This window comes from Danaus plexippus, assembly GCF_018135715.1.
Source record: "Danaus plexippus chromosome 18 unlocalized genomic scaffold, MEX_DaPlex mxdp_20, whole genome shotgun sequence".
Lineage (NCBI taxonomy): Eukaryota > Metazoa > Arthropoda > Insecta > Lepidoptera > Nymphalidae > Danaus > Danaus plexippus.
Window position 1 is genome coordinate 2,219,809 of NW_026869853.1, and position 25,714 is coordinate 2,245,522.

General features: G+C 31.8%; 5 protein-coding genes and 2 long non-coding RNA genes across 8 annotated transcripts in view; 6 read left to right on the forward strand and 1 right to left on the reverse strand.

The window, feature by feature from the left end:
- Window positions 1-95: 95 nt before the first annotated feature.
- Window positions 96-611, forward strand: LOC133320335 (uncharacterized). The gene is made up of 2 exons (XR_009753721.1): window positions 96-182; window positions 480-611. It is a non-coding gene; the product is annotated as an uncharacterized LOC133320335 (long non-coding RNA).
- Window positions 612-909: 298 nt separating this feature from the next.
- Window positions 910-1,804, forward strand: LOC116772979 (uncharacterized). The gene is made up of 3 exons (XM_032665318.2): window positions 910-1,084; window positions 1,177-1,256; window positions 1,409-1,804. Exons 1-3 carry the CDS (start codon window positions 976-978, stop codon window positions 1,640-1,642), a joined length of 423 nt encoding a protein of 140 aa, XP_032521209.2. The 5' UTR covers window positions 910-975; the 3' UTR covers window positions 1,643-1,804.
- Window positions 1,805-2,061: 257 nt separating this feature from the next.
- On the forward strand, window positions 2,062-3,060 carry LOC116773135 (uncharacterized). Its single transcript, XR_004353693.2, has 2 exons — window positions 2,062-2,533; window positions 2,726-3,060. It is a non-coding gene; the product is annotated as an uncharacterized LOC116773135 (long non-coding RNA).
- A 2,899-nt stretch (window positions 3,061-5,959) lies between these two features.
- On the forward strand, window positions 5,960-6,865 carry LOC116773145 (uncharacterized). The gene is made up of 3 exons (XM_032665541.2): window positions 5,960-6,068; window positions 6,305-6,384; window positions 6,589-6,865. Exons 1-3 carry the CDS (start codon window positions 5,984-5,986, stop codon window positions 6,751-6,753), a joined length of 330 nt encoding a protein of 109 aa, XP_032521432.2. The 5' UTR covers window positions 5,960-5,983; the 3' UTR covers window positions 6,754-6,865.
- A 3,889-nt stretch (window positions 6,866-10,754) lies between these two features.
- Window positions 10,755-12,263, reverse strand: LOC116773334 (testis-specific serine/threonine-protein kinase 2). Its single transcript, XM_032665771.2, has one exon. The coding sequence runs from the start codon at window positions 11,955-11,957 to the stop codon at window positions 10,923-10,925; it is 1,035 nt and encodes a 344-aa protein (XP_032521662.1). The 5' UTR covers window positions 11,958-12,263; the 3' UTR covers window positions 10,755-10,922.
- Window positions 12,264-12,697: 434 nt separating this feature from the next.
- Window positions 12,698-22,388, forward strand: LOC116773067 (exocyst complex component 5). Its single transcript, XM_061528447.1, has 14 exons — window positions 12,698-12,861; window positions 12,944-13,075; window positions 13,154-13,261; window positions 13,358-13,555; window positions 13,705-13,953; window positions 14,128-14,345; window positions 14,692-14,913; window positions 15,419-15,578; window positions 15,846-15,989; window positions 16,062-16,150; window positions 16,396-16,576; window positions 16,776-16,932; window positions 18,022-18,194; window positions 22,182-22,388. The coding sequence occupies exons 1-14, from the start codon at window positions 12,829-12,831 to the stop codon at window positions 22,275-22,277; spliced, it is 2,160 nt and encodes a 719-aa protein (XP_061384431.1). The 5' UTR covers window positions 12,698-12,828; the 3' UTR covers window positions 22,278-22,388.
- Window positions 22,389-22,652: 264 nt separating this feature from the next.
- LOC116773180 (ETS-like protein pointed) overlaps window positions 22,653-25,714 on the forward strand; it is an 81,552-nt gene continuing 78,490 nt past the window's right edge. For both annotated transcript variants that reach the window (XM_032665584.2, XM_061528398.1), the window contains exon 1: window positions 22,653-22,811. The gene's annotated coding sequence lies outside the window, so the exon portion shown is untranslated. The remainder of the gene's footprint in view (window positions 22,812-25,714) is intronic.

Sequence of the window (25,714 nt, forward strand, 5' to 3'; positions counted from 1 at the left end):
ACTAATGTTTCTGGAAAACAACCACATATAATTTTACATATGAATGAATATTTTTCAATTTTAAAAAAATATTGTCATGTCTATTTTTGTAAATGCATTGAGATGTCAATTAGGTGCTATTTTATTTGGTTATGGCGGGAAACTCTTTTAAGGCATTTCGTTACTTTACACGAACTATCTAGGTGGGTTAACTAGGTATTCTCTTCAAAATGAGTAATGAAAATTCCTTTGGATCTAACTTGGCTAACCTAGACATTAATAGTCCTGATTACTATAATATCATTAACAATTCAATGGATTATGACTTGGCGCGCTTGAAAAAAAATATAGTTATGATAACAAAATTGAGGAGTAAGTTAATAATTCTTTTCTTGTAAAATTTTATAGGAATAGTTAAAGAATCTTAAAATGACGTTGAAATACAGTAATTTTAACGGAGGTTTTAGTGGTACGTCATAATTCAACTAGTTCATTTTTAGTGATTGCTGCAGAAATGGAAGTAGAAACTGCTGCATTATACCACTCAGAATTGTGGTTTGAAATTGAAGACTTGAAAAACAGTTCCATGGATATTAATAAAATTGAAAAATAACTAAATTTTCTTCTCCTTGTACTTTATTAACTTCGAACCTTGCAAATTCACACAGAAACACATTTTCCATAATACATAAATAAAATCTATGAATAATAATTCATTCTAAAAAAAAATATCCTACTGAAAAAAGTAGAACCCAATGGGCTCAAATAGCTTAGACCCTACCTCGTAATCTCATTTTATCAGCCGGTCATAAGTTCAAATGATAGAATAACGTTCAAAGAACAGAACGAGCACAATTACAATATCATCTTTATTTCAAAGGTATAAGATCTATTCTAGTTTTGCATCGAAATACGAAGCCACAATATGTACCATTTTCCTCGTTGGCATATTAACGAACAGCTCTTGTCATTGTTTAGTGCAGTGATTTAACAAACATGTTTTTAGTTCTTATTACAATTACATTGGCATTAACCGCTAATATCGAAGGAAAGTTGAACGCAAAAGCTAAAGCAACACCTCCGCATTGTACGCAGGTTACTAAAGGTGAAAAAACTATTGTTATATTAACGTGTATTCCTTTATAAATCTCCTGTTATCAAAAAATAGTTTCAATTGAATATTGGTTTATATTTTAGACACTGATTATTCATCGCGCTACAAACTAGACTATCCTGTAGCATACATTATACCAGGACAACATGAGGCGTATCAACAGGTAGGTATATGGATAGGTTAAATTATTTCTACAACGTCCGATCACCTTTTTCATCAAAACAATAAAACCTTTTTAGCGAAAATAAACAGGTTTTATAAAAAAAAAAAAAAAAGTAGCAGTAATACAATTTCATTTTTGTGTGTTTCATTTAGATGTATTGTATAAATCCACCGGCTGTGAATAAAGCGGTAACTGTAGTGTGCGATTGGGCCGCCCCGCCGCAGGTGCAATTCACACTGGGCGATGACTATATGCACGTGGTACGACAGGATCCTAGCGGACGATTCCTCGGGAACGCCGTCATCAATACCTACCAGTTGTGTAGCCATAATATATCTCACGTAGATAGCAATTCCTTGGATGGCCCTGTTGTTACTGAATATTAATTAATGAAGGAATGAGATTACTAAAACTATATGCAATTACACTTGCTAAAGAACTAAAAAGTATGATATAAAAATCTCGATCAAATATTCTTTATTATGATCAAAGAGAGAGATTTGCAATTACATTATAGGAAGAAATAAATGAGTTCAAAAATTTTACAAGCTTTTTTTTTCGTAATCCAATATGTCATATTTAATTTTCGTCTCTATATATTTATAACATAATATTTAAAAAATGGTTCATAAATTGAAACAGCCACTGTTGCTGGTACCGTAATTAGAAATATTTATAGGAAAGTGCTGTAGAATTAATTGAATTGACACTTGTCACTACTCTGTGTATTCCGTCACAATAACCGTATATTAAAATTGACATGTTATCAACCAAATTAACTCAGCTCATATAAAATGCAATTTGGTGAAGGTACATCGATCTGATTATGTTTTATTAATTTTTTTCGAACTCTAAATGCTATATTAAAAATTGTAGAAGAAACGAAACGAAACGTCTGGAGTATGTAGTTTTTAAAATAATAAAATTCACGTAGTTTTATCCGAAAAATATTAATTTCATTTAAATGAATACTCGCGAAAGTCTTAGATTTCATTCATTGTAGAAGAAGTTATCTATACATTACATTAATTACGTCACTAGCGTTATTTTTACAATTACGTATTTTTAGCGTTCACCTTCGTCCAATCACCTCGTCTCTCACAATCAGACCTAATCAATAAATAGTTCTCTAACAAAATTTCAACACCGCGATATTTTCGGTTCTTTTAGTATGTGCTTCATTTGTTTTTGAGATTGTTTAATATTAGCGAGTCGATCTGTTCTTGGTTATTGTCCTATTGTTTTTGGTCCGCGAGACCAAAGCGATGCTCGGTTGTGTATGTGATACCATTTAATTAAGTTGCTATCTATTTATTATATAATATTGCTAAGTGAAAAGTATTTATTTCAGTGTTGCATAATGTTTATTGATTCCAATATATAATATTATTTTATATCAATATTTAGTTATTCTTTCATTTGTTACCATAATGAACGAAGACTGTGTCTGTAGAGTGTGAATATTCCAGTTCGGTTTCTGAGGATGGTGGTGCCTGTGATGCGGAGTATAGTCTAGAAGCTCAAGAATAAAATACGGTTTTAGATAAGGGACGAGCAGCAGGATGATGCATAAGATGAATTATCTCGAATAATATACAAATCGATGGATCGTTCTGATTGTTAGAATATTAAACCATTCACGATCAATACTTTTCATGCTGTTATTTTTTTCCTTTTTATTTCATACCATAGTCTTTTTACGTAACCATAAAAAGGAAGTTTAAATATGTTATTTGAATTAGAATGCCAAAAAAAAAAATAAAATTTAAAAGATTTTACAAAATAAATTTAAATTACTAATATTTTTACGTCTTTTTTATCATATTATAACCTCTGGTTAGGAAAAAACTATAATATATTACTTAATAAGCACATAATTACCAATATATAGATCAGGATCAAATTCGTCTGAGTCCCAATGGTTTTGGTCGAGAGAACATTTTGTAAAACTTTCTATATAAGGGCTGGTTATTGTACTATTCAGTAAATTCATTAAACTTCTAACTCGAAGGTAGAATACAAAACATAATTTTATAGGAGAAAGAAAATATATTATAAATTAAAAAAAAATAGCCGGTTTAGTAAGTCAAGTGTCGAGGCGACACATTCACTTAAATATGGATCTGCCTTGCGGACACCAGATGTATGGTAAATACTATTTACCTAAGCAACAAGACTTCGATGTTCCTACATTATTCCAAGTCGCTAGCCTTAAGAAGCTCCTCCCTCCCTCAAATTATAATATGGGCCATAATGAGGGCAGGTTACAAATCATCATCACATATCTGATATCTGATGATCACAGCTTCACATATCTGATAATATTACAGCTTCGAATACATGTATTTCTTTTTTATAAACATTTCTTTTAATTGAAGTCTATTTATTACAATAAAAAAGTCCATTAAAATAAATAATTTTAAAGAATTATTATCTTTAATACTATATTAATGTATTAATGTGATATCTAATCTTGATAATAAATAAAAAAAGATTTCTTTATCGAATTATAACTTGGTTCAACTTGAAATTATAATTAAAATATTAGTTTAAAATAATGTTTACGCGATATAACTATTTTTTTTGGGAAAAATCCACCTCGACTTCCCCAGTTCCTCAATCTGGTTTGATTAGGCGAAACATTTTGAATAATCTCTAAGGTATTTAAATGCTAAAATTGTGTTAGTAAAGAAACTCATAGAAGTCTGAAAAACCTCATAGAAAATGAAGATGGAAATGACGTGGTCGTAGTTTTTCTGATTCATTTGCACATAAACGATAATTGCGAATTCCAATACCTAACCTATTTAACTTTATATTATCCATAAATTTTCATGAAGCTTCTTCACCACACCACAGGGTAATAATTTTTGGTGTAACTGAATTAGTATTATAATTACATTACTACACAAATATAAAATACCTAACGGTTTTGTTTTGAGTACAATAATACAAACGAAAAGTCTCCAACAGTTGTATTTAGACTAGGAATGGGGGGCTAGTAAAATACAGAGTTAAACTTACTACGAAAACGTTTTAGACTACTGCAGTCTACAAGACGATGATAGTTTAAAGTGTATATAATATTGAAAACTATTAATAAACTATAATTTTTCAGTTTAACTAATTGGTGGAGACGTAGTTAGACGCTATATAAAATGTCCATAACTTTTTTTGTTTGTATATACGATGAATATTATTTTGTCAGTTATAGTGAAGTAAAATTCGTGTCTAGTTTGGAGGCAAATATCGTTTCTTTTCGGACGAAAGTCAGGAGACATGACCATAACTGTTTACTCATACGTGAATATGAAAGTTAATGTAAAGAATTATCTCCAACAACCGCGTAGCTGCTGTTTCAAATCAAATATAACTAAGGTGAATCGAATGTTATCAAAGCGATAGAAACGAATAAAACAGTTAAAATGAAGCAAATAGTTTTAATGCGTTTCTTTTACAGAAACTACATGATTTTTCCGTTTTTTAACACGCTTTTATTAGCTTGGGTTGTATGTATGTATGTGACGGAATATTTGAGCTTAATTTTCACCGGTTTCTAGAAGCCAGAATAATTTGATAACAGAATTCCATTACCCTTATAAGGACCGCCAGGATTAATAAATTCTTTTATAGATCCTCTGCAGTGGAGTGAGAGAGATAGAGCTAGGGAGCGGTCTGCGCATGTCTGCAGTTAAATAGTTTAAAAACACTAAAAAAACACTCTTTTAGATATCACAAACCGAACTAAAAAACAGAAAATAATTCAAAATATAACAGTATTCATAGTTAAGCACCTTAAAATAAAATTATAATAAAATTTAAGTTATTAACAGAATAATTTAATTCAGAGTAAAAAGCGTGGGGTGCCTTTGACTATATTTCATATCTTTCCTACCATAGATAGTTGCCACTAGAATGATTGTAACATTCAATATCAAGCACCCCACGCTTTCTACTCTGAATTTATTTATTCTGTTAATAACTTAAATTAACAATGAAGCAAAGAATCATTCATTGACGAAGCTTGGATGGTGAGCTCTCGATCTTGCAGACGTGTTTTGCTTTAAACCAGTCTAATATAAATCAATTGCGATTAATCATTTAGAAAACAATTACCGAAATGAAGAGAAATTAGGAATACAGAGTATATTTATAATTAGAAAACTTGTCTCTTAGAAATTATATTAAAGAATAATTGGTTATAAAACAGAATCGAAGTCTAACAATGCTCCGACGAAGTCGCGGGCAAACTTAAACTTAGTTTATAGTTTATTATGTTAATAAGTTGCAAATGTAGTGGTAATGTAATGAATAATTTACTATACAAATTCGCTTTAGCAATACTTTTTTTTAATTAAATAATGTAGCCATTGTTTGTTCGTCCGTTATTTTGTACTTTAAAATTTTCGCTAATGTCAAGTTGTAAAAATCTTTAGCATTTTCAGGGAGAAAAAGTAGTTTGTAAGTAAGAAGTAATTGACAGTAATTAAACATCACAAAATTGGACACTCGCTGGATGTCTGTTCTCAAAATACTTCAAAAAGTTGAGCTTAAAATTTTAAGGTTCTCAAAAAAATGTATACCTACACATCATGATTTTATTTCATTAAATAATTGGCAGAAATTATTCTAATTATATTGAACTAGTACTCTGCGTATCTAATTGAAATCGTCATGGTGAATATGGTATATAAGTTGTAATTTTTGTAAGAACAGCATTCAAAATAATGAAGGGAATAATTATTTGTTGTTTTCTCGTCCTTATACCTAGTTTTACTCAAGGACTCTTAAAGACTTACGAGTACGAATTTGGTAAGATTATTTAAATTATCTGTAAGTTATTATTTTTCTAATCTGTGGATCTTCCAGCTTTATGAACTCGTACGATCTTTATCATATTGTACTTTCTTCAACTGATTGGACAGAAAACTATTTAGTATTGGAGTTAAAGCATTGCAAATTTATATAAAATGTTCATTAATATTTAAAAATGCAATTATCTTATAAATTACATATTTAGAGCTATATAATATTTAAAAAAATTTTAGGGAAAAATGTCGGAGTTGTCATATACGACTATACCGGTAAAATACCTTTGACTCAACATACAACCCAGAAAAGTATTCCTGTAAGTATCTCTTCGAGGCATAATTTTGTATAAAACACTTTTCTTAATAATTAACTCAAACTTGAACCTTTTGGTTTTTCAATTTTATTTACACAAAAATAAATAACAAAATATATATTTCATTTTATAGCGCTATTATTAAAACGACAATATTATTTAATTTGGGTTTTACATGATATTAACTTTTGATTATTTTTTATCTAGGTACCCAATAATGCAATATTGACATATGTCAAGGTGACAGTTGATGCGATTGCGCCTCCCAAAGTTGACTTCAATCGGGACACCAACGTAGTTACCGTAAAATTTAGTTGGGCAAAAATTTATAGGTCTACTTACACGGTTCAGGCCAAAGGACTCATATATTAATATATATGAAACAATAAAAGAAATAAATCTTTTATGAAAATGATTATTATTAATATCTCTCGAGTTATTTGATTAAAAAAACTAATGAGTATGACTTATTATTTTTAACAAGCAGAGTATTTTTTTTATTCTTACTTAACTATTAAAAAAACAGTCAGGAAATAAACCAAAATTAGATTTTTTGCTTTATATATTTATAAAAATCTCTTATTTGCAGACGAAATGCAAGAAAATAAAAATACACGTTGAAGTATATTTTTATGTTTACAAATAATATTTAAAAACAAAAATGATTGGTATATATAGGTACGGGCAGGGCTCAACAAGGGAAAAAGGTAACAAGCTATTTAAATCTCTTTTTACCAATATCAAAACAAAACACTCAAAATATAGTTTAATAAACAAACAAATTTTAACAAACGATTCATAATTACTATTACGATTTGACGAACAAAATTAAGAGCACATATGAATTGCCCATAATGGTCAGACTATACAGGGATCCCGACGAACAACAATCTGAAATTCCGCGTATCGATTTCCGCGGCATTCCCCCAAAGGTAACGAAAGTAAGTAGTCATTCCCAAAAAAGACCGAGTTACTGATCCGAAAGATACTAGACCGATAGCCTTAACAAATACTATATCTAAAATCTTTCTCTCAGTTCTACAAACGAGAATGACGCGGTTCATGCTCAGCAAGAGGTATTTCAGGGCAAATCACTAGAAAGAGGTTTTACCCGGGATTTCTGTATGCCTATAACATAACACTTTGCTGTCGGAGAGTTTAAAAGATGCTAGGAAAAGTGAGATGTAACTTATGGTTTGTTGGATAGACTTAGAGAACGCGTTCGGGTCGATACAACATGAATTAATGCTATTCGCGCAAAGATGGTACAACTTTCCACCCCTAGTTAGTGGTATGATCGTGTCATATTACTCAAAACTAAAGAAGGCCCTTCAAAAACTTTGAGTTACAATGTAGGACTGTTTCAAGATTGTTGACTATCTCCAATAGTATTTAATATTGTAATTAATATCTTAGTACATAAACTAATAAGCAATTAGAAAAAATGGGGGTATCGGTTCAAGTTAAATAATAAATACATTCTGTGTATATATTATTTTAGCCTTCGTTGATCTTGCAATACTGACACGTAACCCCAAACACTGCCAAGTACCATAGGATGAAGTGGATAAATTTTGTAAGTGGACGGAAGGATTGAGGACAAAACCAAATAAATGTCACTGTTTGTGTCTCCGTAGGCGAAATACAAAATATACCTGATACGATGCAGGACTGTCTTTACGGAAAATGCTCTTTTTAAATTTCTCGGTCGTAATATAGGTGATATAGCCTATAGATAATATAGGTCGTACTCCATCCTTGGAAGGAATAGTAGATAGCTTTTTGAACGTTCTTAACAAGGTCGATAACCAAATGGTAAGTAAAGTCAAAAAGCTTGGATCTACGATAATTGTCTAATAACACTTTTGAATTGGCCTTTCCTCGTCTATGATTTTAATAAAACCCTATGCCAAAATTGAATACAGGCGTCATAAAGATGTTGAAGTTGTGGCTCGGGCTCGGCCTACCGGCTGATTTATCAGCTTTATTCAGGAATCGCAATAGGTTTTGGTTGAGTCTGAAAAGGCCATCGGAGCGCTATAAAAAATTATATTATGATAAAGTAAACAGTAGACTATTCAGTATTATACTTCATGATTATAAAGCTAATGACCCATTGATTGAATACTGAACGTTAATGAAACTGAACGTGTTAACTTTTAGTAAGTATAAAATAGAGTCGTAGGAAAGTTTATTTCAACATGAAAAACTTTAATTTGAGCGCCATCTATCGAAACTTGTTGATAAAATTTGCTGTGTTTTGTTTGAAGTCAAATTATCGATTATGACTATAACATCTTTATTTTATCTCGACGAATTTCAAAGTATTTTATCTTCTCTTCAAAGTTTTTTATACTTCTTTTAAAGTTTTTTAGTCCGACGGTATCCTTTTGTAGACCTAGCGATAAGGATTCATCGATTTATTAGCACTAAAAAATCATCAAACCTCAAAATTCCGTTCCCAAAAGTTTTCCAAAACACATTCGCGTTTTATATTAAATGCTTTCATAAAAAATCATCTGTCTAAAACTTTACCATTTCGTTCGAATTAATAAGATTACACGCCAAACAATTCCAAGTAATTAAATTCTACGCTGTGATTATTGTAAAGTACGTATTGTGATATTGATAATATTTTTTATCCAAAAAACATTTGGTTTGTTTGTGTGTAGATATCAAACAGTATTATTTAATTTTAGGACTTGCTATCAGAATTTTCATAAGTTGGGTATATCGACAGAACTGTATGAGTAAAATTTTTCATAAAACTAGTTTTTTCGGATTATTATGCGTAATTTTGTTAACTTAAAACTACATACTCCCAGACGTTTCTGTTATTCTGCGAGATAACGGGCATACGAGATGAAAATGTCTGTCAGTTGTTCTTGTTATTTATCATCATTTTTCTTACTTTCTTTTTCTTTCTTAATTTTCTGTGTACCACTCTGGATGCCTACAAAATGCGTTCTCTGCGTCTCGAGATCCAGCGGTGTGGTTACAGACATGGGATTTTAGGTAAAAAATGTCTTAAACAAGTTAGGTAAGTACAAAACATAGTCATAAGAATTCGTCGTCGCCGATCGTCACTAAATTTTACTATTTGATAGGAACATACAATTAGAAGTGTTGAAATTGATTTTTTACAGACATGAAAATTGTAATGCTAGTCTTTGGCTTGATGACTAGTAGTTGGCAGGAACAGTCCAAAGACGATGATAAAATAAAGATATATGAATATGGTATGTGTTTGTTTTTATAAAATTATTAATAAATACATAAAATGTAAAGTATTAAATCGCTTGTGGACATGTCTATATAGTCACATCATGTCATCTCCGCTCTGAAATTTCATCGCGCGCTCTTATAAATATACACCACATAATATCGCTTCTTACATTATATAATATTTTTTTTATGTACATTTGCAGGCGAATTTTCTAATGAATTAGCCTTAAATTTCATGTACACGGGAACCATACCACCCTTTCAGCCAAACTATATTTTTAAAATGGAAGTAAGTACATTTAATCCAATGATTCTGGATGTAAGATTCTGATAACTTTTTTGCCTCTACTTTGACACATTTCCCCCACCATATAATAAGTGGCACTAAGGAAGCGTTTTGCATTAATTATGACTCAGTAGTTTCGCTTTACACACTGCTGCTGTTTGAATGCACCAAAGAAATAGAGTTTGAAGGTTTGAATTATTTGGTAATAATTTTGCAAGGGCCCGTTCCTCACATTGCTTAAATTGAGTCACAGTACGCTTACTTTTTTGAGACACAGGAAACACTTCGTGTGTAGTGACGATAAAACTTATGGTAGTCATTCAGATAAAGGAAATGTTTTTGTTACGTAGGCATTCCCTATTAATATTTTTAATTGAAAACTATGGTCATCTACTAATAATTTGACGTTTTTCATCAATTCTATTCATTAATAAAATACGCAAGAATCTCTTTTCTTTCTGCAAAACGTTTTTCATTTCCTTTGAAATATTTTTCTTACGAATGATTTGTAAATGGGTTTCTTAAAGATATTTTATCTATTTAAAGGAAAATATATATACATACGTCCGAGTTCATTACTGGAATACCATTTCTAATGTTGACGTAAACTACGACAACAAGACGTCCACCCTAAGATTTTACATAAAGTTTCCCTTCATTGAGTTTCCTTTTGGTGTTGAAGGATACACGAGTACATTATACAACGTGATAAATATGTCGGAAAATTGGTATCAGACAATTGAATAATAATTTAAAATTGTGCATAATTACTTGTAATACATACGTTATAGACGTATATTTTCTGTTTTATTCGATTTCCTCTGACAAATTTTGATCGGATAATTAAATGAAAAGACACAAATGGTATTATATATAAAAATCTTTATTTTCACTATTGACGACTAACAATAGTTACGCCGTCAATTGTAAAAAAAAAACTTCAAAAATAATAAAGGGAATTTACGATTTTTGATGGTCGAAAAATTTACAAGCTTAGAAATTATGTAATTATCGGCAGTACTTCTTAATATCAGTCGTGGGAGCGTAAGTGGATGTCGTCGTGTCGCTCTCGTTCCGTCTCCCGATGGTCACCGGAAACACGTGCTCCAGCGGATGTACCAGCTTCATCGTGCTTCCCGGGCGGGTGCGGAGCCGAGGGAGCCGACTGCACCAAGCGCCCCATCAGACTGGCACTTTTATCCTTGCGAGGTCTTGTCCATTCGTGAGATAATACCCGATCCAATGTTAGCCGTAGAGTGATATCTGGCTCTAAAATATGACGGACAATCGACTTTGCAGCCGCTGATACCGTGTCTCGAATGCGGGACCGAAACACCCAGTTACGAGACATTTGATCTTTGAGAAGTTTACGGTGATTGGAATCATCGAATGGCATAGAGGCATTCAGCATTATAAATAAAATAATGCCCAGTGACCAAACATCTGCAAGTTTAGGATTATAAGGTGTTCCACTCACCACTTCCGGAGCAGCGTAAGCGGCAGATCCACAGTAGGTTTGGCTTAGCACTCGTCTGTTGTCGCCGTCCGTACAGAATCTGGCAAAACCAAAATCCGCCAATTTCACATTAAATCGTCTAGATAATAATATGTTTTCACATTTTAAATCTCGATGGGCAATATTTTTGCTGTGCAAATATTGCAAACCGCTAGCCATTTGCCGGAACCACAGCTTAGCTTGGTTTTCGGGCACCACTCCATTCCTTTTAATAAATTCTAATAAATCACCATTATCTGCATGGCGCATGAATATAAACACTCGTGGCCCTCGCTGTAAGATGCTATGAACTTGTATAATATGGGGATTCTCTATTTTAGTTAATATATCAAGTTCACGAGGAAAAAACTTTTCTAAAAAATCACGAGGTGCTTTTTCTTTATCAAATATTTTGCAGGCAAGGTGCATCCTTTTAAGGCTGGAGCCATCGCAATATTCCGCCAGATGGACAGTGGCATAAGATCCTTGTCCGATTTTTTTGCCAATTAAATAGCCTCGTTGTTCCAAGGCATTGACCTCGGAGCTTCGAGGACTGAGGCGCTCAGCCATTGAGCTCTATCGACTTTATCCTAACCCGTTTAGGATACATTGGACATCTCACGATTAAACAATGTTCACAATATTCAGTGGTCCTTCTGTCAAATTAATGGATCTTTATATGGTATATATTTTGCACTCACCTCTCATTAAAGAGAGTAAATCAATTAATAATATTAAATAGCACGCACAAAATTTTATAAAAAATATTACATCACAAAGAATTTGGATATAAAAAACGCTTCCACTACTAATAAATCTTCCGAAAAGACGTATTTGCTACATTGATCTACTTTTTCCTTTGTTTCTAAAATTAAAAAGATTTTTTTCCAATATGCCATTGATGTAATACAAGAAGGATCCACAATATTCATATTTATTTTAATAAATGATTTACTTTTATTGTGTATTTTTGACGTTAAAATTAATATATTATTTTATTAGTAATTTTATAAGCAGAAAGTTTATGAATGAAATCTTTAAATACATTAATAAACAATATCTCAAAAAATATTTTTCTGCTCTACAACTTCGAAATATATTTTCTGGAAATTGGGAAAAGAATACGTTATTATCTTCATCAGAAATAAAAAATTTCAGGACTTCACTATTATTATTATTTCCAAATGTGAAAATTACTAAACGAAGTAAATTAGAGCCTATGTAACTTAATAAAATGCCAGAAGTTTTGACTCCTTAAAATGTTGCCTATCTTTACTTGTCATTGTTATTAGTTGTCACTTGTTAGTTGACATTTGTCAAATTGAGTTTACTATGAGGTACTAGAAATTAGAAAACAAGTAGGCGTAATTTGAAAAGTTAATTATAATTAAATATAACAGAGTTATATTTCTTGTGTTCTGTATTATATTATTTTTACAAGATGATGAACCAATATATCAAAGAATTGGAGCAGGTAACTACTGCTTATTAATTTTATAGAGAAATACATTACACTATTCGTTAACTTTGTTATTAAAAGAATAATAATTAATTAGGAGCCCTTTGATCCTGACGAATTCGTCGAAAGGATGGTACGTCGAAGTATGCAGGAGTCTCGACTTACAGATGATCAGTTTGACCCTGAAATGATCCACGACATATTTACACAAGCCATACAGGATTTAAAGGTGAGTTCTAGTTAAATCTGTATTTAAAAAAAATCACAAACAGCCCCATCACGTAATTTTTGAGTTATTACTAACTAGGTGCTACAAGAGAGACAAGAAAGGAAATGTGCCAGACTTGAGCAAGCGGTTCAGGAAGAAGAAAAGCTTTATGTAGCAAAACTTGCTGAAATTATGGAGCAGCATTCTGTGAGTATTGTATTATCACCAAAATAATGTTGGAAAAACTTTTGTATAGCTATATTTTAAGTCTTATTTCTCATTACCATATTTCTTTAATTTCAGCACTGTGTTAATGTCTTCAGTTCATTAGATGAGAGGATGTCGCGCTGTGGTGGCAGAGCTCTAGATATAGGGGAAAAGCTGGGTGCAGCGAGAGCTCCGCGGGCCCGAGCTGCTGCTGCAAGAGATCTTTTATCACATCTTGCCAATTTCTTGAGTCCTGGACCTGTATTAACTGATTTATTCAATGACCCTACCAAGGTAAAATATCAAATAATAATAATAATATATATATTTGTTAATATTCAATGACTTGTTTGAATTTTATTTGTCACAACAATATGAAGGAAAAATTATTGAAATCCCTTCCTTGAATGCCTGTATGGTGGTTTAAAATACTGAATTTCCAGCTCAATGAAGCAGCGGATGTGATACAGAAGTTGTACACTATATCTCAAGAATTACCTCCGGATAAATTTGAAGTAGCCAAGAAGAAAATAGAAGCAAAGTATGATGAAATAGAACGCAGCTTAATTGAGGAGTTTGTTAAAGCTCAGAACCATGGAGACGTAGCCAAAATGAAAGACATAGCTAATATTATGACCAACTTTAAAGGATACTCTCAGTGTGTTGATGCCTACATAGAAACAAGTCAGATGGTGAGACACTTAAATTGTGTCTAAATTAGACCAAGCAAAAATAGTTCAATTAAAATGTAGCAAATTGTATCTGTCTATATATATATGTACATATATAAGTAAATATTTAACCTGAATCACTTTATATCAATTCAAACATTAATTATGTTTTGACAAATGCACAACGATTCACAGAATACTCTACTCGGAAAGGACATATTCTCAGCGGTGCTACCGTTAGCGAAGAAGAATTACACCGTCATCAGTAATGTGTTCCCCAACCCAGATCAAGTCATGAGCAAGTTTGTGCTCAACATATTCCATCTTAAACTGCAAAAGTACATACAAACCAAACTTGCTGATAAAGTTGACTTGGAAAAATATTTGAAGAACTTATATGATACCTACACAAGGTATTTAAATTGAACTCATAAACTTATCAGTATATTTTATTAATAAATAGAGTATATTGTATTGACATATATATATGTATATATATTGCAGTAATTTTTGGGCACCAGAATTATCAATTCTGAATAAAATTAAATATTGCACTGATCTATATGTCCACATTTTGTATTTTTTCTGGAAATCTCGCAGGTCTTTGTCTAGTTCATGCGGATAAAATGCAACTATTTTATGTTTATGACATTCCCTTCCAGGTGTAAAGCACAAAAATACTTTAATATATTTAAATACTTAGATCCAACCCGTGTGTAGAATTGTTGAATGTGATAGTATACTGACACTGTTTTACAGCACCCAAAAGGTTTACACTGAGTTGGTTGCTGCGAACCTTGTGTCGGATGGATCATCCACAGGGGATTTGAGGCGTGAGGCTTTAATCAATGGGTCCATGGCCGGTGCTGGTGACGGATATCCGGCGTTAGAGGTGCGAAGACTGAAGGCTGTTCTAAGTAACGCCCTACATGTGTATTACAATGACAAGCAGCACATCAAGAAGCAGATACAGGGCGGAGGGTGAGTTTGTATGTAGGTTTAATGGTTTGGGCTCATAGATAGATAAGTAACTTGAAATGACTACTCACAGAAGTCTTAGATCTCATTAAGTTACTCAAAAAATTTGTGCTAGACCTTGATATAGCTTGTATTTTTATACTAATGTATACTAATCTGGGGATCAGGGCTGAAGAACCTTTGTAAGCTGTGTTAAAATATTTTTATAATTTCTGGTATCTAAACTTTATATTGTTCTAATAAATATAAAAATTAATTAATTTAAAAAATTTCATATAATACAATATTATTTACCTTACACTATCCCATTCTTGATTTCTTGTCCAAAAATATATTATTTAAAATTGGTGTTGCCATAGGCAAAACAATAAGCACATTATAATATTTAAAAAACATTGCCATACATATATACTCGAAGTATTAAAACAAGGTCAAAGTTATTAACAGAAATTAAATTACTTGTCCCATTTTTTTTTTTATTTACCTTTATTTTTGTATTAAAAAACAGTTTTCAAGAGCTGCGTCGCGATTTGCAAGCGGTTATTGGTACAAGAGCGAACATAAACATAGCCCAGATAGAAAACTATGGAGGAGAGACGTTCCTCAGTGAACAACTGGTTCAGAAGATGCTGAATGATTCAAAGACATCATTCATGAGGTGCAAGACTGTAAGACATCTGTTCTATTTTAACTTCCAAATATATAAATATATATATATATACATATTAATACAGAAAATATTTTTTATCTGTTAATCTAATACAAATTCTTGTCTATGAAAAATTATATATACAGACTTTTTCCCTCCAAAATCTTTCTTTATAAACCCCTTAATCCAAATCTTGAAGAGAAGAAATTCAGAACTCTGTATTGATTAGAACATTCTTTACGACCTATAGAGCCAGTTATGCTAATGATAAATTTTTAACCAACAGCTCTGTACAGCCAACGAGCTCCAGCCGACCACAATATCGTTGCTGGATACCCTCATACAGTACTTGCTTATAGAACACGTGGATTACGCTCTAGACTTGGGACTGCAGTCTATACCCATAGCAGAAAATAAATCCCCGCCGCAGGTAATAATAATAGTGTATGTTTGTCTGTTTGTTCGGTTTTTATACGGTGTTTATGGATGTTTTTTTTTTTAGATTTACTTCTTCGACATAGTGAACCAGGCTAACAAAATTGTCAAAATGTTTGCTGAACATTTCCAGGAGTCTGTGTTGCCCTGTTTGAGGTATGTTTAGAAAAATATGTGTGTTTTAGTGTACACTGTGGTCTAAGTTTATGTTGAATTGTAAAATATTTGGTATTAGTGATATATAGAGAATTTTATGTTTAGCTTTAGCATTCCACCCCGGGTTTGCACGGGTCAAATCGAAAACCTGGTTACTTTTTTTTAACTCGTTAACATTATCTTATAGCTGACAGATTAGATTAGATTCCCAATTAAACGACCTTTCACCTGAATAAATCCTTCAGCAAACAAGGCGAGTGCATCCAACGGAAGAACGCAGTGATGGAACAGTTCGAAAGCAAGCTGGATGCGGGGCTGGAGCGAGCTATATCAGCCATCGTGGGCTGGGTCAAGCTGCACTTGCAAACAGAACAGAGGAAAACTGACTTCAAGCCCGAAGGAGACATCGATACTTTGGCTTCTCCGGTTAGTCACGAGCATGGCGACTAGTATGATATTAAAGTTCCGGAAGTCGAAGTTGTATTAGTATAAGTTGTCTCTTTAACAAATGTCACATGAAATTTTTTTCATACTAGCCTCTCTGCGTGGCTGCGTGCATGTGTGTGTGTACATGCTTGCGTGCCTATCTATATAATATATAAATGTGTTCTCTGTACGCGTGTAGGCGTGTCTAACAGTGGTGTCCTATTTGAACACTGTTCTGGATAAGCTTCACACCCAGCTGTCCGATGAGAACCTCAGTGCTGTCAGTCTGGAGCTGGCTGTTCGTCTTCATCGAGTCATATACGACCACCTCCAGAACTTCCAGTTCAATTCTGCTGGTACGTGTGATGTACAATTAATTAATTACTAATGGGGTATTTATAACAGGATGTTCACCATTTTCTTTAATATTTTTGTCTATATCAGTACTCACTAAAGAATTGCATCGTCGAATTAAACTCGACCGTTTCCAGTTACTCATTTATAAATGTCTCATTTTTTGTATGAAAAAATTAAACTACCTATCCCCTACCATGAGTTTTTTACCAAGTCAGTCGGTCCCTAATACAACGTCTGAAAGCCTCGGACGACAATTTCGATAATTCCTTTCCCCATTCTGGTACTGATAGATTTTTTTTTAATACGTATTCTAGTTACCTTAATCTTAATATTTTAGAGCTTAACATTATATACTTCATTAATTCTAAATAAAATTTTTATATCTACGTCTCTGACGTTTGAGGAAGACGAAACCAGTACTTAGTAACATTTTATCAAATGATCTGATAAGACGTATCATTGAACAGTAATTGTTATCTTTATATATATATATATATATATATATATATATGGGATTTTTTACTGTAGTGTATATTTTAACCGTCGTCGGAAGAGTAGCGCCATCTATTGCGTTCTGTAGAAAAACTCTCAAGAAGTTTTACTTTCTAGTTTATGAAAAACTCTGTGTGAAGGACAAATATAATATATAATTTCTATAAATAAATTTATTTTAAAAACAATTCGATTATTTGAAAATTTTAATAAAACACGATATTTATTGTAATGATAATAAAAAAAACAAAACGTGAAATTGAACAATATTTGCCGTTGGCTTATGTTGAATTAAAAGAGCTTTAAGAACAGATACTACTATAGAGAGACAGTATAATATGCTGCCATTAGCACAACTGGCTATAATTCAAAGGTTAATAGTATTTAAATTTGATATCAAAAAAAAAAAAAGAAAATATATAATGAATTTTTTTTCAATACCAGGAATAGAACCCGCGATCTCTATAACTAATCGATTTGCCTTACTGAGCTGTCGTGTCTCGACTCTAATTTATGTATTTTGATTATTACCTGTTTAACTTTATTTATTATCTTAATATGGATTTATTATATATATATATATATTGATATATCAGGTGCTATGATAGCTATATGCGATGTCAAAGAGTATCGTTCAGCGGTGTGCGGTCGCGGGGTCCGGGAGGCGCCTCCGCCCGCCGCCGCTTTGTTCGACACGCTACACGCCCTGTGCAACTTACTGCTGGTGAAGCCCGAGAATCTGCACCAGGTCTGCGAGGGAGAGACGCTGGTGAGTGATGTATTTATAGCACTACGCCAAACTCATCAGATTTTTTTTTTATATTTTATTAACATTTTTTAGGATCATATTTTTGTGTGGTCAACATTTGATATAGATCGTAATGAGATGTAAGAATTTCGCGAGTATTCATTTAAATAACTCTAATATTTTCTGATTGTTACGCGTGTTTTATATCTACATACTCCCGACGCCTCGGTTACTTTGCAGCAACCGTGATCGCGGGCAGACGAGATGGATGGATAGATCAAACTTTTTACGGTACCTACATAAAAAATACTTTTATTGGATTGAAACTTCTAATGTGACTTCCAATGAGGTTGCGTTAAACGTTCAACGCTATTTAGGAGGGGGGATAGAAAGAGACGGAGCGAGAGTAAATGGGTTGGACAATTTCAAATTGCAAGCAATGTTTATTGAAACGATATGACTTTAGCAAAAATTTATTTCTACCCTTTCCTATTTTCATTTCCGCATTACGAAGTTTCACTTCTGCGCGGAGGGACTCAGGCAATTTTTTTGATCTGTCTGTCCGTTTGTTCCGCTTGATATCTAGAACGGCTCTACCGATTTTGATGGGAATTTCACTTACTGTTATGGAATGCCGTACGCAGTGACGTAAGCTACTATTTAACCGACTTCAAAGGGGAAGAAGTTCTTAATTCGGCAATATGTTTTTTTTATTACAACAATTACTCCTCCAATGAAAGGCCAATATTGTTTTTTTTTATGAGGGTTTTGTCCTGATGTAGTTCTATTATCACCGAGTGAGAATCTGATGAAGTGATCTCACAATAATGATGAACGCGTATCTCAAAGGAAGTTAATATGCGAGCAAAGCAGCAGGCAAAAGGTGGTATGCAAAAAAAATCTTCACCGAAACGTGTTTACACTGTTTTACTATATTCGTCTTTATCAAGACAAGGCTTTTGTGGAAGAAAATTAAAAAAAAAAATCTCTGTACCAAAAAAAAAAATATTGCATTATATGAAAAGTTATTAAATGTGACTGGTATTGTATTCATTCCTTTCATCCCAATCGCGGAGACAAGACGAAGCCGCGGACACGAGCTAGTATAAAATATATAAAATATTTAAAGCGGAAGAGCTTCGTAGTTTTCAGTATGATGATTCATTTCGTTTTTACCAAATTGCTATGTACATAATGCAACATATACAATTTTTTTAAAGATTTTTCCTATCTACCCTCCGAAAGGGAAAAGGGTAATTTAAAATAACATTAGGTATATAGATATATACCTAATAAAATACATAATATAAAAGTGAAACATATTTTTTACTATCACAATTATCGGTACTTAAAATTCTACAATTTCGATCGAATACTTTCATTATTTACATAACTAAGCTTCGTTTTCATTAAAATCGATATTTCTTTAGTTGAATATTTTTTTAAATTTTTCTGTGTTCGTTATATTTTATGGAAACGAATTTAAACCTTATTTCTATGTCATACAGTTTGCTATCGTATTGCTTTGATATAATATTAAGTTCGCCTCAAGGTCACATCATTAACCGTTAAAAATCTTCATACGTTTTGAGATCTTAAATATCAACAGTATCCCTGGTCCAAGTTTAAATCGTGACACTACATACTAATAGTATCCCGTCTCTCATTCAATAACCTTATTCAATACTATATTATGCGAAGATTTATGAATGATAAAACTGTTCACTCTCCGTATGTAGTGTGTGGCGAACTCGGACTAAGCATGCTGATTTAAATAATCTCTTTTTTGATACTTAATTAACAACATCCTAGTCATTGTATTTTTATCATTTTTAAATAAAAACAAGAAAATTGTTGTGATAAAAAAAACGTATCTTAATTTAATTTCACACAAATAAATATATATAAATAGTTTTGCTGTTAATCTAACCACTTTATTAATTTTAGACAAAAGCTATTTAAAACTTTAGCTTTGTAAAAATAATATATAACAACTGTATTCCTTTAATTTGATATGAATATTATTAAAACTCTTAAGCAATGCCTTCATATAAATTTAACCAGTTTATCACCGCAAACCTACACCTGGGTCGCAAGTCCCAGGCGCTGTTGAAGCTCGTCTCCCTGAAACGCGATGGACCCGGCGCCCGCACGGTGAATCCATTGCTCTGAGAAGCTACGTCTTTCGTCTCACAGGCTAAATAGATTACAAAAATTCAACAGTTCCGTCGTGAATTATCAAACATCCGTTAATGCATTCTCAATTTTAACAATAATAATATCCGGAGACGTTGAAACAAACAAAATGAAATGAATTGTTAAGTATATTATTTAACACATAAGATACATACCTATATACACCTAGTAGATTTTTCCCGCGGCTTCGTCTGCGACTTTCAGAGTTAGAAATGTTTAATTGCCCAGGCGAGCTCTGTTCCTCCTTAAAGACAGTGAATAAGAAGATTACAGATTCCATAAGCTATTTTTATTTTTTAGATCGGATAAAAAGTATCCTACCTTTTCCTCGTTTTATATTCTAAGCTGTCTCTCCACCAACTTTCAGCCAAACCCGTACAACCTTATACAACAACCTTCTTGGGTTATAAACAGTGTAACTGACACGACTTTATTTTGTATAAAGACAATATGATCTCGTTAAAACACATTTACTATGCATTACATTTAAGATTAAAATAACGTTTGAGTTACGGAATATGTAATGAAAATTTTATTACTCGGACAGGATTCGAACCTACAACACTCGGTACATCTCGTTACATTTACTGTACTAGTTGAGCCATCGTGTTTTTTCCATATATTTAATATTCATATACAGACATTATCTAATTGAAATTTTACCTTTCCAACCATTCCTGTGCCTAATATATTATAACATCGTCAAACAAAGCATTGCAAAATAATATTATTAAGAAATATTTCGCGAAATAAGTCTTTTTTTATTGAACTTCTCTCAGAATCAGTATCTGTTATATATATGTACTGTTAATACTTAAGAGATTTTAATTCAAAATTAAAAATGAGGTTAAATTAACTGGTACATTATTTTTTTTGGTTAATGTAAACCAAAAAATAATTTAAAAAATACTTGCTTATAAAATCTCATTTTCACCAAGCTCATAAACTATTTCACTTATCGTCAGTTTTCGGTCTGTGTTCAGGATCATTAAAATAAATTATATATAATAAAAATTGTTTTAAATCTAACATAAATCTTAGACATAAAAAGCTTTATGTACGATAGTATTTACTTTTATATAAAACTATCGCGTATTGATTGAAACGCGTTCTAAGGGTACTCTACAAATTACTCCCTAAAAAATTATTACATAATTTTTGTATAATGAGATCTAAGACTTTCGCGAGTATTCATTTAAATAAAACTTTTTTCTTTCGGATTACTACGCGTATTTTATTATTATAAAAACTACACACTCCCGACATAGTAACCGAAACGTCGGAAGTACCTACGTAGTTATTTAAAATAATAAAATACGCGTTGTAATACGAAAATTATTAGTTTAATTTATATAAATTTTGTATTTTAATGTATGGAATATACCCACTATTTACATTGAATTGAATGATAACAAAACCGGACGCGAAATGTAGTGACATACAAACAAAACAACTATACACATTCTTATAGTTAAACGGATAGACAGGTTTTTTTTAGATAAAATGTATGTCGCAGATGAAATATTACAAAATACTTATTATATATTAAGCATTTAAATTAGTTTTAATCGCTGTTGTTGTTAATAAAATGTACTTCCTTAGAAGTAAATCGGTGTGTTTTTTGAATTTCTCTAATTGCAAGAAAGATCTATTCAAAACGAATGTTCTTTGTCTTATTCGCACTATTGGAACGATCAGTATATTTTTATTCAAAATTTTATCCTTATCGAATATGCCGTTTTATATATTTTTCACTGCAAATGTTAATTTTTTTCGGAGATGATATTAAATATTGTTTAATTTCATTCACAGGCCGAGTTGGATCGCTCCATTCTCCATAACTTCATTCAACTACGCTCCGACTACAAGACCCATAAGTTATCAAGCTTTCTGAAGGGGCTCGCCTGATTTACTGCCAACATAACATATTAAGAATAATTTATTTACCCTAATGATAATGTCGCTTCTAATATTATATTATATTATATTATAACTTTATTTATTAAAGCAACTACCGCATTTGTCGTTTTCATTACCCACATTCAACTGAGCAATAAATATTATCGCATATACATAACCTAGAACACAATACGTGATTTATTCGGGTTATGTGTATTGCGAAACAAAATAATATAATGTTTATTTTGATCAGCGAAATAAAGCAATCTCCGATCTAGGATGCGTTCAGTCAAATAATGCTCGCGTTATCTACACGAACATGGCCACACTACGTCCATTCATAAGTAATCCCCACCATTGAATGAACTGTGCCGCGGACGCATTATATTTTACATTTAGTAACGCTGAAGCCGGCTGCCAGTGCGCAGCTACTGCACGTTATACGCGCTGAAGTGTCATGCCAACGAATCCGTGTAACTAAAACACATTGTAACTGTGTTGTGATAATATCGCTAATCTGGATACTTTAATCAAAATCGAGAGGTAAGATTTATAAGTACGTTCAAACAGTGTACGACGCCTACGCGACTCCGCTGTCGCGATTTGTGAGCGACGAATTTACATTTATAATTTCATTCATCGGATAGGTTGTATTTATATTATTATCGTTGTGATACGAACGTTCGTTTAGCTCTTCATTGTTGGAGATGAGACAAAGGTTTATTCAATGGTGTGATCGTACGGAGCTGTGTAATCATAAATTAAACACAGTTTAGTTTTATGTTTTAGCCGTGTGCGTTATCTAGGTGAAACCGGCGTCCGTTCCATTTCAAGTGCTGTTTTTATTCCTAGCTACCTGAGACGACTCGTTGCTGTCCGAGGGCCATTTCTTATAATATCACTCCACATAGATCAAGTTAAATCTAACACTTAGTGCTATCATAGTAACTTATGAATGTTGATATATTTCTCAAGAGCAATTTAATTCTATACATTCAATACCGATAACATGTATGTACTGTAATCGAAACTCACAGTTTTGTTTACATTGCAACATTTAAACAATGGCAATAAGTGGCACAAATTTCTTTGTATTTAACACATTTTACTGTAAAACTTATTAGTTTAAAGAATTTTTATAGATATAGGTTATAAAATAGGTAATATATTATGTTTTCTAACATTGAGTCTACTTTACGTTCAGATAAGAAACAATAGATAATTGAGACGATAGTTGTACACGAGCAAATGAACTATTGAATGTTATAAATAATCAAAAGCATAATTAAATCTCAAACGTTATACGTACATTACCGATAAATGAAAGCTCATGTAGGAAACATGTCTGCGAATGATTTAATTGTTGACAATAAATTCAAAATGAACTCATCGTAAATTCTCAGAACGCTATCAGCAAATGATTTAACACAGATATAACTAAATGCTGAATTGACAAGCGCATATTTATTGACAAAAGCACATTTGAAGTGAATTTATGTAGACATTGATATTGTAGAATATAGTCAACATCTCCCCTCTCTGTTTATTCATGTAACACGCGGTAATCTTTTATCTTTTTTGATAACATGCATATTTATATATCAGACAATATCATATTTGCTTTGTATTATTAGTATCATAACCAGCACTGCGCATTACAAGTTATAATCGTCTAAACTGTAACGAAATACCGATAGTTTAATATTTAAACTACGTCATTCTTTTCAAGTAGTATTCTGAAGTTTGGAAATTTTAAAATTCTTATATAATTTTATTTCTTCTTGAATTTGATGTTGACTCCCTTTTTATTTGAGAAACAAAAATTTTCGTTTTCTAGAAACTTCACAGGTCACGTTATAAGTTATATGACGCTCATTTTATGACAAAGAAATTTTTAGAGTTTGATAATTTTGTAACGGATTTTTGTGACACATGTAGATAATGCCTTATATATACACTATAAAGAGACTATCTAGATATGATTATACTAATTAATAAGTCATAATCGATGTTTAAATCACGAAACAACGCCCGATTTACATAATTTTATTTTGTAAAAGACGTCAAAATATTTTTTTTTAAATATTTCCACTAAAATCAAGACTTTTACCCATTAGATTATAAATTTAGTTTCAATCTGCAGAGACTAAAATTTTTTTTTTCTATTAAAGAAAGTTTCCGAACGAAAACTTTCTGCTTGAGTAAAATACTCTATATCTAAACCAATACTGTTATATTTATGTGATTAAAATCATTTGAAAGTTAGATGAAATTAATGTATTTAATTACTATTTTATTTAAATGTTCAGGATCATTGACTTAAAATTATTTATTCAAACAACATGTCTAGTTAAGGATTCAAAGGCCTTCTAAGATGGCGCGTGAGAGGGCTACGTAAGTAAGGGCTGTAGATTCTAAAGAGTCATCCGAATAAAGATTGTAGTCAAAGAAATCGTCTTATTTATTTAACATTAAGACTTAAATGTTTCCTTGACTGAATATTTTGTTCAAAATTGAATTGAATTGACAATTTCAATGATCGTTGTATTTTTTTTTAATAAATAGGCGTAGGTTTTTTTTATACCTATATGTTTTTACATATTTCATTGATTGATCGTTGTCTATATTATACGAGTTGTTCAATTTATTTCAGATTATAGCTGAACGGTTTTAATTTATTAATTTAACACTAGAATATATTTTTTATGCAAAAATAAGAATAATCATTAAAAACAGTGAATGTTTCTTAAACTATTATTTTTATTCTGTAACGAAAAGTTGTTTCGTCGAATCGAAGTAACATTGAAGCAAAGTTTAATGTATAGAGCAACCGATTGTGTCTAAAAATATCTTTTATGTCTGTTACCGAAGCCGAAATACTAGAAACTGTGATATAGAAACTATTTAAATAAACCTTTTTTTAAATATAATTCCACGTGAAATAAACAGTATCATATTTTTCTAACAGTCCCTAATTACGTATATTACTTTTGAGTACAATTAAGTTTCGCAACATTGGCATAATGTTATCAACCGTTATCAAATCGTATACAAATTATCACATGTTTCATTATCTGTATCATATATTTTTAACAACTTCAAAACAAAAATTAAATCACGAGGTAATTTATTATTACTACATCATGATATAAAAATAATTACATATTCTGGGTTTAATTAAATAAAACTTTCTTCGTTCTTTACATAATGTCTTGATCGACATCTGACGTTTCGTTGTAATACTGCCTTTGAATCTGCGTGGGGGGAGGGTGCGGACGCAGGTTGCACGCAGGGCTGTCTGTTCCAATCATAAAGATTAACATAATTCGAGTAATGTCCCCTCAATCATATTATTATCATTTGCATCAATAATCTGTGATGACTTGAATAAAAAAAAATTATGGCAAATGTTTGTACATAGCGTGTCCCTTCAGATATATCGAAAT